We start from the raw sequence: 18,879 nt of genomic DNA, 5'->3' as shown, positions 1-18,879 counted from the left end.
TAGAAGGTCATGGTTCGAATGTAAACAAAGATCTGAGAATAAATGATTTCGGAATTTCATACACATGTGGTTCTGTAGTAATTGTGAGTTGTTTTCTTTCTGTGTGTGTGTTTCCTGTGCTACAAACGCCGAGAGTAAACAAATTTAGCCCCAAACGAAAGTTTCGCGGCAACCAGTTCCAAATATAACCGAATAATACACATCAGTTGCTTCAAAAGTCGCCTGCAGAAACTGTGTCTACAGGCAGTGCTCCTAGACGTAAACTTTCGCTTTCTGAATGTAATAAAAAAAAAGCCTAGTAATATTGTGAGCAGCAATAACGATGGAAATGTAATTGTGATCCTAAAAATGTTGTAAAGACTTTTGAAGAGTGGCTTGAAATGTATGTACTGCAATTGTGAAGATAGTATTGACTTTTCTGAGTACATTTCAGCAAGGAAGGGTCTTTCAAGCTATACGGAGACGAAGAGGCTTACGCAGAACAGCCTAGCGTGGAGTGCTGTAGCAAATTAGTATTCGGAATGAAGGCCACGACAGCAACGAGACCAACATCAACATATCCAGTTACACTTCGAAATTCTGCAGCCTCTTTTGCTGAAACCATTCTTTACTCTGTCTACAATTTTGTTGTGAACGATAATGTCCACCTACACTGACCCACAATGAGCTCAGTTTTAAGGATTTAATTAATGAAACTGCTGGCTATTAAAGTTGCAACACCATGAGACGGCACGCAACAAACGTCACACTGGCATGACGTGCACTACATACTTGGATATGTAGACGTCTACCATTTCACCTTAATCGAACAATGTAGACAACAGTGATGCCACCTACATTCTGGAGATAATAATAATACATTCTGGGGAAAATAAGCAGCAGGTTTCTCATTTAGAAACTACACATGAATGAGGGTCACACATGCAGGTTGTTCTGTCAAACGTACAGGTTACCTACATTCTAAGGCAGAGCAATGACGTTATAATCTAAGACGGCCGAATGCAAGAAAGTGGGCAGGAAATTCAAAAATGCAAGATGACCTAAATATCGCCATGTTCAAAACTATGTGAAGGACCTGAACTGCATACATTGACGCCATGTCCAAAGGTATCAGGACGACATGAATTGCATAAAGTGAGGTCACAATAAAGTGCATCCGAATGACCTAAATTGCATAGATTAACACCATGTTGAAAAGTATCTGAATAATCTGGACTATGTAAACTGACTATGTTCAAAAGCGTCAAAAGATCTGAATTATTTACTAAAAATACTTGAAGACATTGGCAATACTGGTTTAGCTTACAGTGTTTGGACATTTAAAAATCATGGTATTATTTTTCAAAAACATTTAAGCTTCGTCATCATCATCATTATCATCATCATGAACAACAACGACAACAACATTACACACACACACACACACACACACACACACACACACACACACACAATGTTTATATCCCAGTCAAAAATATGTAAACATATTGACCATACTGGTGCAACTTACAGTATTTTCGCCTCTAAAATGTCTAAAATGTCTGATCTAACTTATACGTTAAACTGCACTGGACAACGAGCAAGCTTCGATCTTCGTACCACACTAGATGCATGCCACAGTGGAGCCTCGGATTAAACATTTGCACTTCTAAACAGTTAGTATTACGTTTTTATCAGTGTACAAATTACATGTCGGCTAAAAAAATGCCAGCTACATCAAAGGTGCAATTATTGTGTACCTTTCAGGTTAAAGTACACTTGCAGCCTAAAAAGTGACCTTGGACTCTCAAATTAAGTGCCACAATGCTATTTACACATTTAAATTTCCTGTATTATTGCTCTGCAGCAATACAAAACACTTGAGGCTAAAATAATGTGTTGAACAGGCAGTGCAGTGATAGATGACACTTCCTGTTAGGCATGAATAAGGCGAAGGCGAAGTACAAAAGGGAACGTCTCTTGATGAAGCACCTTTTTTTAGGGGGAAGAAGATAACGCATTAAAAAACCATAGCAACTTCATTTACTGGCTAGTTTAGCTTTTTTATTACTTTTGATCTTGGACCCACTCGTGGTTATGTTCAACTGGTGCAGAAAAACGAACTTCCGAGGATGGCAGTGACGTTTACTGATCTTTAATATGGTGCCAAGTTTACAGATGATCTCCTAATGAACTACAAAATACTACCAACATCGATAGTATGTTTGTCCCCCTGACATGTTTTAGCACAACAAAGCGTACTAAAATGATGTGTTTTGGCGAGATCTTCAATGCGCTGTATCATTTAAATTCCACTTTTTCGCAATACCCATGTATTACTTCGAAATGTACCAAATACAATATGTTAGCTTCTTAAGCACTGCTCGATCAAAGAAGATACTCGACAAGGTTACACTCAGGTCTCAGACTGTGAAGGAAAATTCGATCTTTCCACCAAAATAAGACTGTGTGTATTCCAGAATGAGATTTTCACTCTGCAGTGGAGTGTGCGCTGATATGAAACTTCCTGACAGATTAAAACTGTGTGCCCGACGGAGACTCGAACTCGGTACCTTTGCCTTTCGCGGGCAAGTGCTCTACCTCGCAGGAGAGCTTCTGTGAAGTTTGGAAGGTAGGAGACGAGATACTGGCAGAAGTAAAGCTGTGAGGACCGGGCGTGAGCCGTGTTTCGGTAGCTCAGATGGTAGCACTTGCCCGCGAAAGGCAAAGGTACCGAGTTCGAGTCTCGGTCGGGCACACAGATTTAATCTGTCAAGAAGTTTCACTGTGTGTAATATTTACCAAATTACGTAAAGATTTCTTCTATAACACTGCAAAACACACGTGACACTACTGTTGGAACTTAATTGTTCTATAACAGTAAAGAAAAAAAAAAGAAAAAAAAAACACAGCTCGCATATTGGAACCATTGATATACCTTACAGGCTACGCTGCGCTTCGCAACAAATTCGATTATTGTACCACACCTTAAAAAAAATTGACTGTATTATTTACTAGAAAAGTAAAGATTTGTTCTATAGCATCACAAAACACACATGGCATTACTGCTGATCTAATATTCACGTTAAAGTGCCCTTGTTGAGGACTGACGTATTCTGTCACACAGTGGAAACTGGACACTTCGAGGAAACTGCATAATGAACAGCAATTTTAACATCTCAATTCGATACACATTCATATGGGTAAGGAGTGAGAATTGCATTGCTTTCAGCTACCCACTTTCAGCTTGTTTTTGAAGTCACTCAAACGTTATATTGACGGTATGAGTACGTACAATTGATACACACTCCTGGAAATTGAAATAAGAACACCGTGAATTCATTGTCCCAGGAAGTGGAAACTTTATTGACACATTCCTGGGGTCAGATACATCACATGATCACACTGACAGAACCACAGGCACGTAGACACAGGCAACAGAGCATGCACAATGTCGGCACTAGTACAGTGTATATCCACCCTTCGCAGCAATGCAGGCTGCTATTCTCCCATGGAGACGATCGTAGAGATGCTGGATGTAGTCCTGTGGAACGGCTTGCCATGCCATTTCCACCTGGCGCCTCAGTTGGATCAGCGTTCGTGCTGAACGTGCAGACCGCGTGAGACGACGCTTCATCCAGTCCCAAACGTGCTCAATGGGGGACAGATCCGGAGATCTTGCTGGCCAGGGTAGTTGACTTACACCTTCTAGAGCACGTTTGGTGGCACGGGATACATGCGGACGTGCATTGTCCTGTTGGAACAGCCAGTTCCCTTGCCGGTCTAGGAATGGTAGAACGATGGGTTAGATGACGGTTTGGATGTACCGTGCACTATTCAGTGTCCCCTCGACGATCACCAGTGGTGTACGGCCAGTGTAGGAGATCGCTCCCCACACCATGATGCCGGGTGTTGGCCCTTTGTGCCTCGGTCGTATGCAGTCCTGATTGTGGCGCTCACCTGCACGGCGCCAAACACGCATACGACCATCATTGGCACCAAGGCAGAAGCGACTCTCATCGGTGAAGACGACACGTCTCCATTCGTCCCTCCATTCACGCCTGTCGCGACACCACTGGAGGCGGGCTGCACGATGTTGGGGCGTGATCGGAAGACGGCCTAACGGTGTGCGGGACCGTAGCCCAGCTTCATGGAGACGGTTGCGAATGGTCCTCGCCGATACCCCAGGAGCAACAGTGTCCCTAATTTGCTGGGAAGTGGCGGTGCGGTCCCCTACGGCACTGCGTAGGATCCTACGGTCTTGGCGTGCATCCGTGCGTCGCTGCGGTCCGGTCCCAGGTCGACGGGCACGTGCACCTTCCGCCGACCACTGGCGACAACGTCGATGTACTGTGGAGACCTCACGCCCCACGTGTTGAGCAATTCGGCGGTACGTCCACCCGGCCTCCCGCATGCCCACTATAAGCCCTCGCTCAAAGTCCGTCAACTGCACATACGGTTCACGTCCACGCTGTCGCGGCATGCTACCAGTGTTAAAGACTGCGATGGAGCTCCGTATGCCACGGCAAACTGGCTGACACTGACGGCGGCGGTGCACAAATGCTGCGCAGCTAGCGCCATTCGACGGCCAACACCGCGGTTCCTGGTGTGTCCGCTGTGCCGTGCGTGTGATCATTGCTTGTACAGCCCTCTCGCAGTGTCCGGAGCAAGTATGGTGGGTCTGACACACCGGTGTCAATGTGTTCTTTTTTCCATTTCCAGGAGTGTATTTTCAACTGCCCGCTTTCAACTACTTTTCAAAGTCAGCAAAACATTATAGCGACTCCATGCTAGGGTAAAAACTTCACCTAGCAGTACAACACATTCGTTATCTTCTGCTAACAATGCTAACTTATGCTACCACACACTGGGGACTACCTCACACTTTGATGAAATAACGTACTGAGCAGTGACTGCCATTACTCTGAACAAGGTGACTATCGTTATACTGAATGCATGGTGAATACTACTGCGGGTAATGATGATCAGTTGACATGGTGTCTCCCATTACCTCGATCATGAAGAATACTAACATTATCTCAAACCAATATAGTGGGTTCAAAAGGGAGGGTGGACATGGGGGCTATGCTACCCCACAAACATTTGAGTAGAAGCGTTTACAATTTTACATGCGTAAGTTTCGAAGTTTGACAGCTACCTCTTGGAGAACGAAAAATCATCAAAACTTCGAGTCTCGAAAACGACAATGAGTTCCATAAATTAAAAGCCATATTCAATAAACGACACTTTTGAGTTGGTTGCATGGGGTTCTGCTCAGTGGCTTAGAGTGTGGCTTGACTAATCAGGTAAAGGCACACATTCGTAGGCTGACTGTGCCTGCTGTTAAAAAAACAACCGACACGGTTGCTGAGTCCACAGGTGGAACCAGAAAACCGCAGGAAGCTGAATAACGCAAGACATGGAGAGAAAAACCTAAAAAAGAAACATTTTCCGTGTGCCGGCTGAAACGACTGAAAGCAACCGAAATCTCATCACTTACAAACTCATACAGTCAAAGTCTGCAGACAAGATTCATAAATGTAGTGCTTACTAAAATACCGATAACTGTGTGTGCACGCTTTGATTTTATATCGTGTAAGTTATGACAGTATCATCGTGTTCGGGGTAATGGTAGTCACCATTCAGGTTTCATCGAAGTGTCATGTAGTGTCCACTGTGCGATAGTATAAATTAGCATTATGAGCAGAAGATGACAAAAGTTTTGCACTGCAAGATAAAGTTTGTATCCTAGCTTTCAGGTGCTGTAATATGTGGTTGTCTTTTAAAAGTAGCTGAAATTGGACAGTTGAAAGCATAGCAACCGTACGAAATCATGTCACCGCTATTGTTGCTTCTGTAGCAAGAGGTGTTAGAATCTTTTACAAGTACTTTATGACCACTTTTGCTTAAATCTTAGCAAGATACCATTTGTTAATTCAAAAAAGATATGTATTAATTAAAAAAATGATGAAGCACACATTCGATAGGTTGCATTGCAACAGTAATTGGTAGATTTGACTTACTTAGTTTCTCGATACAATGTCTTGTGAGTTTCTTTCTGGCGCTGAAAATTATAGCTGTATTCATTCATAGACAATTTCATTAACTATTTCAAGTTCAATTAGAAAGGCCATTTTCAAATTTTGACTTTTCAGGAATGGCGACAAATGTCCTGTAGGCAGTATTATTTACTTTCGGGAGTAAAATACTCGATGTGACTTTGCACTAGATCCTGGCCCAGTTGTAAATGCTAGCACTGCGTTTTAGTGGGACATTCTGATTTATTAATGCGGTAAGACTGAAGTGCAATGATAAATGTTGTTTATAGTGTGACTGGCCGCCCTGAAATTCCACTAAATATTCTGGAATAATGCCGACAGCATTAACAATAGTAGAATGGGTTTACACAAGATTAACTTTTATTAAAACTTCGGTTCAAGAAACAGCAGTTTCCGAAGTGTAATTTTTATTACTCGTTGCGAGTGCTTGGTTTGACGGTAAGACAACCATTCGAAGTTGTAGAAAAGTCACGCAGTTACCAGACATTCGTAAAATAGACGATAAAAGTTCACTATAGTTAGAGACAGTAGAGCGAATAATCGTTACCAGTTCAGTATTATGGTTTACTCATCAGAACTAACAGCAAATCAGTGCCAGCAACAATAGTTCACATATACAGGCCGAAATCACGAACATAAGACGAAGAGGTAAAAGAAATATATGAAAATGTCTGTTCGATAATTCAATATGTAAAGGGAAATCATAATCTAGCAATAACGGGATATTGGAATGCGGTAGTAGGAGAAGGAATAGAAGACAGACTTATGGAAGAGTATGGGAATGGTGGCAGAAATGTGAGACAAAAAAGGCTAATTGAATTCTGCAATAAATTTCAGACGGCAATAGCGAATTCTCCGTTTAAAAATCACACAAGGAGGAGGTACACTCGAAAAAAAACCAGAGACACGATTCCAGCTGGATTACATGATGGTCAGACAGACATTTCGAAATCAGATACTAGTTCCTAAGGCATACCCAGGGGCTGACATAGAATCAGATCACAATTTATTAATGATGAAGAGCAGACTGGAGTTTAAGAGAATCGTCTAGAAGAAACATCGAGGAAAGAAATGGGACACTGAAGTACTGAGGAAGTACCGGATGCTTAAGTTCGTTAAGGATGTACGAGGGCTATTCGGAAAGCAAGCAACGATAAGTCGCGAAATAGAAATCACAGTAAAAATCAAAACTTTTGTATTTGCAACAGTTAGCTACAACTTCCAGCTACTTATCTCCATAGTCGCCGATCCGACTCAGACGTTTGTGGTAGCGTTTTACCAACTTTCCAATACCCTCGTTATAGAAGGCATCCGCCAGCGCTTTTCACCAATTCTGTACGCTGGCCTACAGCTCGTTGTCTGTGCCAAAATGTTGTCTTCATAGCCAGCGGTTCATGTGAGCAGAGATGAAACTCAGAGGGTGACAATTACGGGCTGTATTGTGGGTGACCAAACATTTCCGATTGAAAACGATGCAGGAGCATCTTCACTGCCCCTGCAGAATGCGGCTGGGAATTGTCTTGAAGAAGAAACCGCACGACAGTTATGTAATGTTGGCTGCATACTTCAGGCGAAATTTCTCACCAGGCCCTCGTACTTGGCGGGAGACACTATTGTTCTAGGTATATTTATGTGCTCTCTGTGTGCTCAGAACTAAAAAGAGGGACGTAATGCGATCGACGGCCATACTAGAGACACTGCCCAACACACCTGTGCAAAACTTCATTGGATTTTCACTGTGGCTTCCATTTCGCCACCGATCGTTCCTTACTTTCCGAATAACCCTCGTAGATACTGCGGTAATGAACATTACAGTAGGCAGTTCATTTGAAAAGAAATGGAAAGCTCTAAAAAAGACAATCACAGATGATGGACAGAGAAACATAAGTACAAGGAAGTAACTGCTAAGAAACATTGAATAACAGAAGAAATACTTGTACTGATGAACGAAAGAAGGAGGTACAAAATTGTTCAGCGAAACACAGGAACAAATGCCACAATGGAATGAAATAAACAGGAAGTGCACGGAAGACAAAACCAAATGTCTGTAGGAAAAATGAGAATAAAAAGAAAAATATGGAACGAAGGAAGGCCAGATACAACATACAGAAAGGTGGAAACAACTTCCGCTGAAATTAAAAGCGTGGGCTTAAGACTGCAATGAAAATTCTATTGTTAAATCCAGAGGAGAGAATGGATAGGTGAAAAGAGTACACTGGAGGCCTACACTGAAACTTCTACGAGGGCGAGAAGTCGTCTGAGATCATACGAAGCAGAAGAGGTAGACAACATCCCTTCGGAGTTTCTAAAATCGTTGGCGGAAGTGTCAACCAAACGACTATTCGAGTTTATTTGTAGAATGTATGTGGCTGGAGACATACCATAACATTTTCGGAAAAATTCATTGACTCAGTCGTGAAGACAGCAAGGACACGTAAGTGTGATTCATTGACTCAATCTCAAAGACAGCAAGGGTAGAAAATTGTGAGAACTATCACACAGTCAGCTGAGCAGCTCATGCATCGAAGCTGCTGAGCAGAATATATACAGAAGAATGGAAAAGAACATTGAGGATCTGTTAGATGATAATTAGTTTGACTTTAGGATAGGTGAAGGCATCAGAGTGGCGGTCGTGACGTGGAGCTTGATGGTGGAAGTAATACTAAGAAAAGTCATTTTCATAGCATTTGTTGACTTAGAAAAAGCGTTAAACAATGTTAAATAACGCACGTTGTTCGAAACTGTAAGAAAAATATCAGTAAATAATGGGGGAAGACGGGTAATGTGCAACATATACAAGAACGTAGAGGAAAAAATAAGAATGGAAGACTAAGAAAAATGTGTATGGACTAAAGAAGGTGTAAACAGGGATGCAGTCTTTCACCTCTAGTATTTAACCTATGCATTGAAGAAACAATGAGGGAAATACAAAGAAAGAATCAACAGTGAGATTAAAACATGAAGTGAAGGATATCAGTGGTAAGATTCGCTGATGACATAAAGCAAAGAAAGGACCTGTTGAATGGAATGAACAGTGTAATGAGTACGGAAAAAGGATCGAGAGCGAGCTGAAGGAAGAAGAAAGTAGTGAAGAGTAGCAGAAATAAGATTAGTTAGGAACTTTACCTCAAAGTTGGTAAATATGATATGAAGAAATTCTTCTACCGTGGAAGCAAAATAACACAAGATGGACCAAGCAACAATGACCATGAAAGTAGGCCACCACAGTCAAAGAGGGCATTACTGGCCAAAAGAAGTCTAAATCAGGATTAAGCAACAATGAAAGAATGTCATTTGATCGGATGAATCTTGTTTCACACTGTTTCCGTCTTCTGGCCAAGTTTACATCCCAAGAGTGAAACATGGCGGGGGTTTGGCGATGATTTGGACGGCCATATCATCGTATTCCGAGTGCCACTTATTACTCTGCAAGGTCACATCACTGCCAAAGACTGTGTGACCATTTTGTTTGATCCGGTTCATGCCATGGTACAACGTTTGTTCTCGAATGGTAACCCTGCGTTCCAAGACGCCACGGCTCGCATTATACAGGACTGGTTTTTTGAGCACAAGAAACTGTTGCATCTTCTGTCCCTGACCATTACGGTCACTAGATCTCAATGTTATTGAGCGTCTGTGGTGTAATTTGGAGAGAAGAGTACACAATCACTATCCTCCTCTATCACTGTTACCGAACTTGCCACAATTTTGGAGGAACTATGGTTTTAAACTTTGAAGACTGTACAGGACCTGTATTTATCCACTGCGAGGCGACTGGAAGCTGTTTTGAATACCAGCAGTTATCCTTCACCATATTAGCCACGGTAATGTGTTGTTTTACTGGCGTGTTCATATCTTTGACTCTTAATTTAAAGAAGTGATGTACATTGCGACCGCAGAATTCTATGGCTGTGAATGATGGACTGTAGGGAAACCTGAAGAGAAGGGAATGGAAGCGTTTGAGGCGCGGTGCTACAGAAAGTTGTGAACAATTAGGTGGACTGTGTAGATAACGAATGAGGAGGTTTTCCTCAGAACTGGCGAAGAAAGGAACACAGAGAAAACACTGACAAGAAGAATGGACAGGATGATAGGGCATATTTTGAGCCATGAGGTAATAAGTGCCATGGTATTACAGGGAACGGTAGAAGTTAAAAACTGTAGCTTGAGACGGAGAGTGAGGTATGTAGGACAAAAATTGAAGACGTTGGGTGCAAGTTGCTGTGTTAGGGCTATTTTAGCTCTCACATATCAACCAGTCAGACACCAGCGTCAAGCGGGTGGCCTGTACAGCAAAGCCACAGGGGCCACATCAGCAGACGACAGCCAGAAGGATCCGCGCACCTGCTGGGCCAGGAGACTCCAGCGTGATCGCTGGCCACGAATAGGCCCGACTGTATCGTGGCTCCTTCACGGTATTTAGGCCGGTGCATGGGCTCCATCAGGCAGTTCATTACTAACGACCTCTCTGAGCCGAGCCCCGACAGCAGTAGCGATTCCTCAATCAGAATCGCGCTAAGGGACCAGCAGGATATTCGATGGCAAATTTTAACAGGCGATATCCTCTGTGGGGATCAGCCAGTGCAATCACCAGGCTTCGCGATGACGTTGCCTCTGCACTGGAGACATTTGCAGACTTTGATATTATCTGCCGTAGTGCTTCGTGTTACTAAATTTTGCATTTCAAAGGGAAGAAAGCGATTCAATTTGATGTTTCTCGGGGCTGTCAGCCCAGCAAACATTTATTGTGCAGTTCAAGTGCAACTCTGACTTAACCATGTACTGTCCGTGTAAAAAGTTAATTCAAGGATCAGATTTGAGTTTATATGTTTACTAAGACACTTGTTGTGTATTGGTTACCTGGACTGTGTTCTTATTGCGCCTCCAGTGGCGCTCTACATATCACAAGTGTTAAGCCGTCGGCACACGGATCGTGCATCCGAACGTTGATCGTTGAGCGTGCCGAGTTTCTGACGTCATAGCGTGGAACAGCACGTTCGGGAGTCTTTCCGAACGCGCAGAGCAATATGTGGCATGTCAGATATTCTGAGCGTGCGTCTGAGCGTTGACCAATGAGATGGCACAACGCCACCTACGTCACACGCACACCGTCTCCCTTCAGTACAGAGTTGTGAGGCGCCATATTGGCATTCATTTCAAGCCTATATGTATATATGCCGTTTCTGAGCACCAGCAAATTGAGAATCCCTGGAAAAACCGTTGTTAGTTGTGTGATTCGTTCCAATAAATAATGAGAAACATCACATTCGTGGCAAAAGAATTACTGTAACTTGCGTATTATAAGAGTAGGCTATTTGAAGGCAGCGACACACCGAAGATCCACGCAAAACACATTGTTCTTCGTACAATGTGTTATAACTAAATTTCAGTTAGTAACAGTTACCTACGATTAACGTTTTTAGAATGTCGTAACAGAATATGGCCAACCATACTGAGCGTGTTATTGGTTTAGCGTAATGAGTAGTAGCTCAGCGTGCTCGGTCAGAGAGCTGGTTGGCCGGTTGGCCTCTGTAATCAAAAACTGAGTGGAAGGATCAACAAAACGAACTTCACCGGATGTCATGTGACGTCCGCGACGAAAAAAAGAAATCGTGTTCGGTCACAGGGTTACGTACACTCTGTAATACAAAAACTGAGTTAATCGATCATCAATGAACTTCATCGGATGTCTTACGACGTCCGCCCCGAGCAGATACAACGAACAAAAGCGAACAAAATGAGATTAAAAAAAAAAATAGCGTCTCTGCTCCGTAGTTAGTTTTTGTTGGGGCGGTGGTTCGCGTCTTAACACTTCCAAATTTTTTTTTTCCTAACGTTCGCGCTTTTGTTAGGTTCAGATACTTTATTATTTGTTTAATGTAAGTATATGTTACAATATTTGATGTTATGTAAATATAAGCTCACATTTTTTTTAGGGGTGACTTTGTTCGATTGGCTTAATCTACAGGACATCTTGCGCTACTTGTATAAAGATATTTTGCTCCTTTTTCTTTTACGCTTCGTAATTCACATGTTGCAAAGATTCTGCTACTGGGTAGGAACAGTGATCAAGTAAGACTGACCTTGGGGTTTTACTAAAATGTGGGAATGGTGAAATAATGTTCATCTTATGCGGCGAAGTATTCCAAATTTGTACCGCAATTTTTGTAATGGAACTTTTATAAGCCTGTGTCCTTATTGATTGGACATGGTACCTTCCTTTTCGTGGACGATGAAGGAAATGTGAATTTTAATAGGGCTAACGTGGGAATTTTACGCGCGCCCATTGAGTAAACAGTGTGATTTTCGAACTAGAAACGACCCCTGAACTGCCGCAGGAGTGCGTTGCGATCGCGTATACCACATTGGGGCCCACGTACCGTATGCACAAGTAACATCGTTCCTGAGCGTTCAGCAGCACGTTGAACTTGGCACGCTCAACGTTGACGTCCGACAGCACGGTCCGTGTGCCGACGGCTTTATTCTGACATGAGGAGGTTGACACACAAGAGGACATCCAGGCGGACTGCACCAAACCAGTCAGAGCACTGACGAATCGAGGGAAGAAAGAAGGGTGTAAAGCCGTCGGCACACGGACTGTGCATCCAAACGTTGAGCGTTGAGCGTGCCGAGTTTCAGACGTCATAGCGTGGAATAGCACGTTCGGGAGTCTTCTCGAACGTACAGGGGAATACCTAGCAGGTCAGATATTCTGAGCGTGCGGTTGAGCGTTGACCAATAAGATGGCACAACGCCACCTACGTCATATGCACGCCATAGTGGCATTCGTTTCAAGCCTATACGTGTATATGCCGTTTAGGAGCACCAGCACATTGAGAATCACTCGAAAACCCGTTGTTAACTGTGTGATTCGTTGAAAAAAAAAGAAGATAAACGTCTTATTCGCGTATTATTGTAACTCGCGTGTTATGTGAGTATGCCATTTAAAGGCAAGGAAACACTGAGGATCCACAAAAAGACATTTTTCTTGGTACAATTTGTTATAATTAAATTTCAATTAGTAACATAGCTACGATTAGCGCTTTCAGCAACTGGTAATATACTAGGAGTGGGAATGCGAGCTTTAATGTCAGTGAATCGTAGTGAGTAGCATTATCGACTTCTACCTAACCGCAGAAAATTTCGTTGGTTCGCGTCTCACAGTGTCTAAATTTTTTTTCCCTCTAACATTCACGTAATAGGTTCTGACGCATTATTTATTTATTTATTTATTTATGCATTTATTTTACCTGGCAAGATTAGGGCCTTCAGGCCCTCTCTTACACCTAACCAGGCATACTCAGATTCAACAAATTTCAGTGTCTACAGAAAATTAGGACATATAACATGTTATACAGTATTAATGTTAAAGAAAAAAATAGAGATTATAAAAGTAGTAAAATGATAATTATAACAATCAAAAAATAATTATAACAATCAAGAATAATAAAAACAATAATAATAATGATAATAATAATAATAATAATAATTATGACTATGTATATGAAAGTAAACATATTTTTCTTTTATGAGTGTCAGTCCTATTGCTAGTTGGGAATTTTCTCGTTATATTCTTGCAGCTTGTGAGCTATTCTCATCAAGCAGAGACATAAGACGATGGAACGGGGTGAAAGAGATATAGAAGAGGTAGATAGGTTAGAGGAAGAGAAATAGAATGGTAAAATTCGAAGCTATGATGGAGAGGAGAAAGAAAAAGATGAAGGGGGGCACAACAATGGTGGCTATACCGTCCCTAATATGTAAGTCTTAAGTTCCCTCTTGAATGTTGAGTGGTTTTGGATAAGACGCAGATCACAGGGGAGCGCGTTCCATAGTCGTATGGCTGAGATGGAGAATGACACGGAGAAAGATTTTGTGTTATGTAAAGGTACAGCCAAGATGCTAGACGTATCCGATCTGGTATTGCGGTTGTGGAATGATGATAGGTGTTTAATGTGAGAAGATAAGTATTGGGGGCACCAGTGGCTAAGAAATCGATGAAGTAAGCACATCGTGTGGAGATCGCGTGCCTTATGTGGGCGTATCCAACCTAGCTGGGAGTATGAAGGACTGATATGATCATACAACCGTATGTTGCATACGTATCTAACACAAGCATTCATCACTAGCTCGAGGCATCTCGAATTTTCATTATTTGTGCCATGTTGAACTACATCACACTAGTAAAGATTAGGCAAGACTAGCGTTTGGACTAATTTTTGTTTAACATGGGTTGGAAATATATTTCTAAATTTTTGAATTGCATGTAGGGAGGAGAGCGATTTCCGGCAAGCTGTGACTGTTTGTTCTTCCCAGTTTAGGTGTTCATCCAAGATTATTCCAAGGTCTTTTACTGTTTTTTGGTATGGTAGTTGGGTACCATTGAGGAGTATTTGAGGTACTGTTTCGCGAAAGTACCGACTGATTAACTTTGGATGAGATATATGTATGACCTGGGATTTCTTGGGGTTTAGTTTCAGACTTAGGTTCTGTGCCCATCGAGAAACAGAGCAAAGATCTGCGTTCATACTCGCTACTGCGTCAGCAATGTTCTTGGGGCTTGCACTTATGTACAGTTGGATGTCGTCGGCATATAGATGGTAGTTGCAGGAGTGAATCACTGAAGAAATATCATTAATGTACAGTGAGAAGAGTAATGGACCAAGGACGGAGCCTTGGGGAACTCCAGAGCGCACGTTTTTCCATGATGACTTTTCCGACCCACAAATGACTTGTTGACTTCTGTTTTATTATTAGTTTAATATAAGTATATACTATAGTATTTAATGTTATGTAAATATGCGTTAACCTTTTTTTTTGAGGAGTGAGTTTTTTTCGAATGGCTTAATCTACAGGACATCTTGCGCTACTTGTATAACGATATTTTGCTCCTTTTTCTTTTACCTTTCATAATTCACATGTTGCAAGACTTCTGCTACTGGGTAGGAACAGTGATCAAGTAAGACTGACCTTGGGATTTTACTAAAATGTGGGAATGATGAAATAATGTTTGTCTTATGGGGAGAAGTATTCCAAATTTGTACCGCACTGTTTGTAATGTAACTTTTATAAGCCTGTGTCCGTATTGATTGGACATGGTACCTTCCTTTTCGTGGACGATGAAGGAAATGTCCATTTTAATAGGGCTAACGTGGGAATTTTACGCACGCCCGTTGAATAAACAGTGTGATTTATGAACTAGAAACGTCCCTCAACTGCCGCAGGAGTGCGTTGCGATCGCGTATACCACGTTGGGGCCCACGTACCGTATACACAAGTCGCATCGTTCCTGAGCGATCAGCAGCACGTTGAACTTGGTACGCTCAACGGTGACGTTCGACAGCACGGTCCGTGTGCCGACGGCTTTACTCTGACATGAAGAGGTTGACACACTAGAGGAGATCCAAGGGACTGCACCAAACCAGTCAGAGCACTGACGAATCGAGGGAAGAAAGAAGGGTGTAAGTCTACTGAATGGCGTTGTGGGAAGCGAGCGGCACGTACCTGCTCGCACGAGCACGTCCCTGGAGAGCACGGTGCCGAGGGCGTTGGCGGCCCTGCAGCGGTAGCGCGCCGAGTGCACGTCGTGTCGGTAGCGGTCGGCGGGGAAGGGCGGGAACTCGAGCGAGCCGTTGTCGTGCGGCAGCCGCAGGCCGGCGACGGGCGGCGCCGCAGACCCGTCGGCCAGCAGCCACGAGAGGCGCGGCGGCGGCGACCCGTGCGCCGCGCACTCCAGCCGCGCGCCGGAGCTGTTGGAGAACTCGAGGCGCGCCGGCGGCTCCACCACCAGCACCGGGCCCTGCAGCTCCAGCGCCACGCTCCACACTGCAACACCGCACGCAGCGCACGGGCGTCAGCCGCCGCTCTGCAGCTCCACTCTCACAACAGCGCAGCACAGATTTGCTCACGTGCGGAACCAGCGGCCCATTATGAAAGGAGATCACAGTTTGCTACCAGCTGTTCCCTCTCTCTCCCCCCCCCCCCCCCCCCCACACCGCCCCCGCCGACCCCGCCCAAAACCACTTGTCACCCTTCGAGCTTCTTACCCTCCCCCCCCCCCCCAGTACCACTTGTAACCTCCATTTATACACGCTACAGACACCTATGGTTTTAGTAACAATAACAATAGAATACACAGGGATAGTACAGAAATGAAGAGCGAAAACTTACACTACTGGCCTTTAAAATTGAAGAAATGCAGATGATAAACGGATATTCATTGGACAAATACCGGGTGATCAAAAAGTCAGTATAAATTTGAAAACTGAATAAATCACGGAATAATGTAGATAGAGAGGTACAAATTGACACACGTGCTTGCAATGACATGGGGTTTTTATTAGAACCAAAAAAATACAAAAGTTCAGAAAATGTCCGACAGATGGCGCTTCATGTGATCAGAATAGCAATAATTAGCATAACAAAGTAAGACAAAGCAAAGATGATGTTCTTTACAGGTAATGCTCAATATGTCCATCATTCCTCAACAATAGCTGTAGTCGAGAAATAATGTTGTGAACAGCACTGTAAAGCATGTTATGGTGAGGCATTGGCGTCGGATGTTGTCTTTCAGTATCCCTAGAGATGTCGGTCGATCACGATACACTTGCGACTTCAGGTAACCCCAAAGCCAATAATCGCATGGACTTAGGTCTTCGGACCTGTGAGGCCAAGCACGACGGAAGTGGCGGCTGAGCACACGATCATCACCAAACGACGTGCGCAAGAGGTCTTTCACGCGTCTAGCAATATGGGGTGTTTTTTTTTTGCTCTAATAAAACCCTATGTCATTCCAAGCACGTGTGTCAATTTTTACCTCTTTATCTACATTATTCCGTGGTTTATTAAGTTTTCAAATTTATACTGACTTTTTGATCACCCGGTACATTGGACCTATCCTAATGCAACGATTGTTGGATATCACGATTCAGGTTGCGAAGGTGCCTGAAGATGACACCAATGTAGTGCCGGAACTAGCCACGTAATTACACTACTGGCCATTAAAATTGCTACACCAAGAAGAAATGCAGATGATAAACGGGCATTCATTGGACAAATATATTATACTGGAACTGACATGTGATTACATTTTCACGCAATTTGGGTGCATAGATCCCGAGAAATTAGTACCCAGAACAACCACGTCTGGCCGTAATAACGGCCTTGATACGCCTGGGCATTGAGTCATACAGAGCTAGGATGGCATGTACAGGTAGAGCTGTCCATGCAGCTTCAACACCATACCATAGTTAATCAAGAGTAGTGACTGGCGTATTGTGACGAGCCAATTGCTCGGCCACGATTGATCGGACGTTTTCAATTGGTGAGAGATCTGGAGAATGTGCTGGCCAGGGCAGCAGCCGAACATTTTCTGTATCCAGAAAGGCCCGTACAGGGCCTGCAACATGCGGTCGTACTTTATTCTGCTGAAATGTAGAGTTTCGCAGGGATCGAAAGAAGGGTCGTAACACATTTGAAATCTAACGTTTACTGTTCAAAGTGCCGTCAACGCGAACAAGAGCTGACCGAGACGTGTAACCAATGGCAACCCATACAATCACGCCGGATGATACGCCAGTATGGCGATGACGAATACACGCTTCCAATGTGCGTTCACCGCGATGTCGCCAAACACGGATGCGACCATCATGATGGTGTAAACAGAACCCGGATTCATGCGAAAAAATGACGTTTTGCCATTCGTGCACCATGGTTCGTCGTCGAGTACAGCATCGCAGGTGCTCCTGTCTGTGATGCAGCGTCGAGGGTAACCGCAGCCACGGTCTCCGAGCTGATAGTCCATGCTGCTGCAAACGTCGTCGAACTGTTGGTGCAGATGGTTGTTGTGTTGCAAACGTCCCTGTTGATTCACGTATCGAGACGTGGCTCCACGATCCGTTACAGCCATGCGGATATGATGCTTATCATCTCGGCTGCTAGTGATACGAGGCCGTTGGGATCCAGCACGGCGTTCCGTATTACCCTCCTGAACCCACCGATTCCATATTTTGCTAACAGTCATTGGATCTCGAACAACGCGAGCAGCAATGTCGGAATGGCGATAGGCTACAATCCGACCTTGATCAAAGTCGGAAACGTGATGGTACGCATTTCTCCTTACACGAGGCATCACAACAATGTTTCACCTGGCAACGCCGATCAACTGCTGTTTGTGTATGAGAAATCGGTTGGAAACTTTCCTCATGTCTGCACGTTGTAGGTGTCACCACCGGCGTCAACTTTGTGTGAATGCTTTGAAATCATTTGCACATCACAGCATCTTCTTCCTTTCGGTTAAATTTCACGTCTCTAGCACGTCATCTTCGTGGTGTAGCAATTTTAATGGCCAGTAGTTGAAAGCATTGAAAGGGTTTGAAGGAATACTGAATTCTGTTGGCAGCTCAGGAGAACGAGGGGGTGTCGTACGACAGTTGTGGGCCAGCTTCTCTCAGGAGAGGATACGATGGCTTTATGACAACCTTCCCAACCGAATCAATGCATGCATACAGACCAGAGGGAGTGCAACGTTTTGCTAACAAGAGGGCTCATACTGCCTGATTCTTCGTAAGTTTGACTCGATGTTGTAGTGAGTGAAATGTCATCATGTACTCCCTCAAACCAAGAAATTTCGCTTCGCTTGCTTCTTAGTGCTTCGCCCTGGAGAGGTAGAAAGTCGATTCTAAGACGGCGCGTCACTATTAGTCTTGGGAGCGCGCGGCTTCCCTATCGCGCCGATACGCGGCGTGACCATTAGTCCGGGTGTCAGGGCGGGCGCGGCTCGGCGCCAGCCGCGGTAACGCCGACCCCTTTGTCCGGGTCTCATCTGGGGGCGGCGCGTCTC

The 18,879-nt window shown here is 43.8% G+C and overlaps 1 protein-coding gene across 1 annotated transcript in view; it reads right to left on the bottom strand.

The window, feature by feature from the left end:
- Nucleotides 1–15,966, bottom strand: part of LOC124616628 (Down syndrome cell adhesion molecule-like protein Dscam2) — a 375,675-nt gene extending 359,709 nt beyond the window's left edge. The window contains exons 1-2 of the mRNA XM_047144953.1: nt 15,951–15,966; nt 15,543–15,863 (exon numbers count right to left, since the gene is read on the bottom strand). Coding sequence (XP_047000909.1) covers nt 15,543–15,863; nt 15,951–15,966 — 337 coding nt within the window. The remainder of the gene's footprint in view (nt 1–15,542; nt 15,864–15,950) is intronic.
- Between the last annotated feature and the right edge of the window lie 2,913 nt (nt 15,967–18,879).

The sequence above is a fragment of the Schistocerca americana genome, chromosome 5 (assembly GCF_021461395.2).
Source record: "Schistocerca americana isolate TAMUIC-IGC-003095 chromosome 5, iqSchAmer2.1, whole genome shotgun sequence".
Lineage (NCBI taxonomy): Eukaryota > Metazoa > Arthropoda > Insecta > Orthoptera > Acrididae > Schistocerca > Schistocerca americana.
Note: the sequence above shows the minus strand (reverse complement) of the source record. Positions and strands in the feature narration are given on the sequence as shown.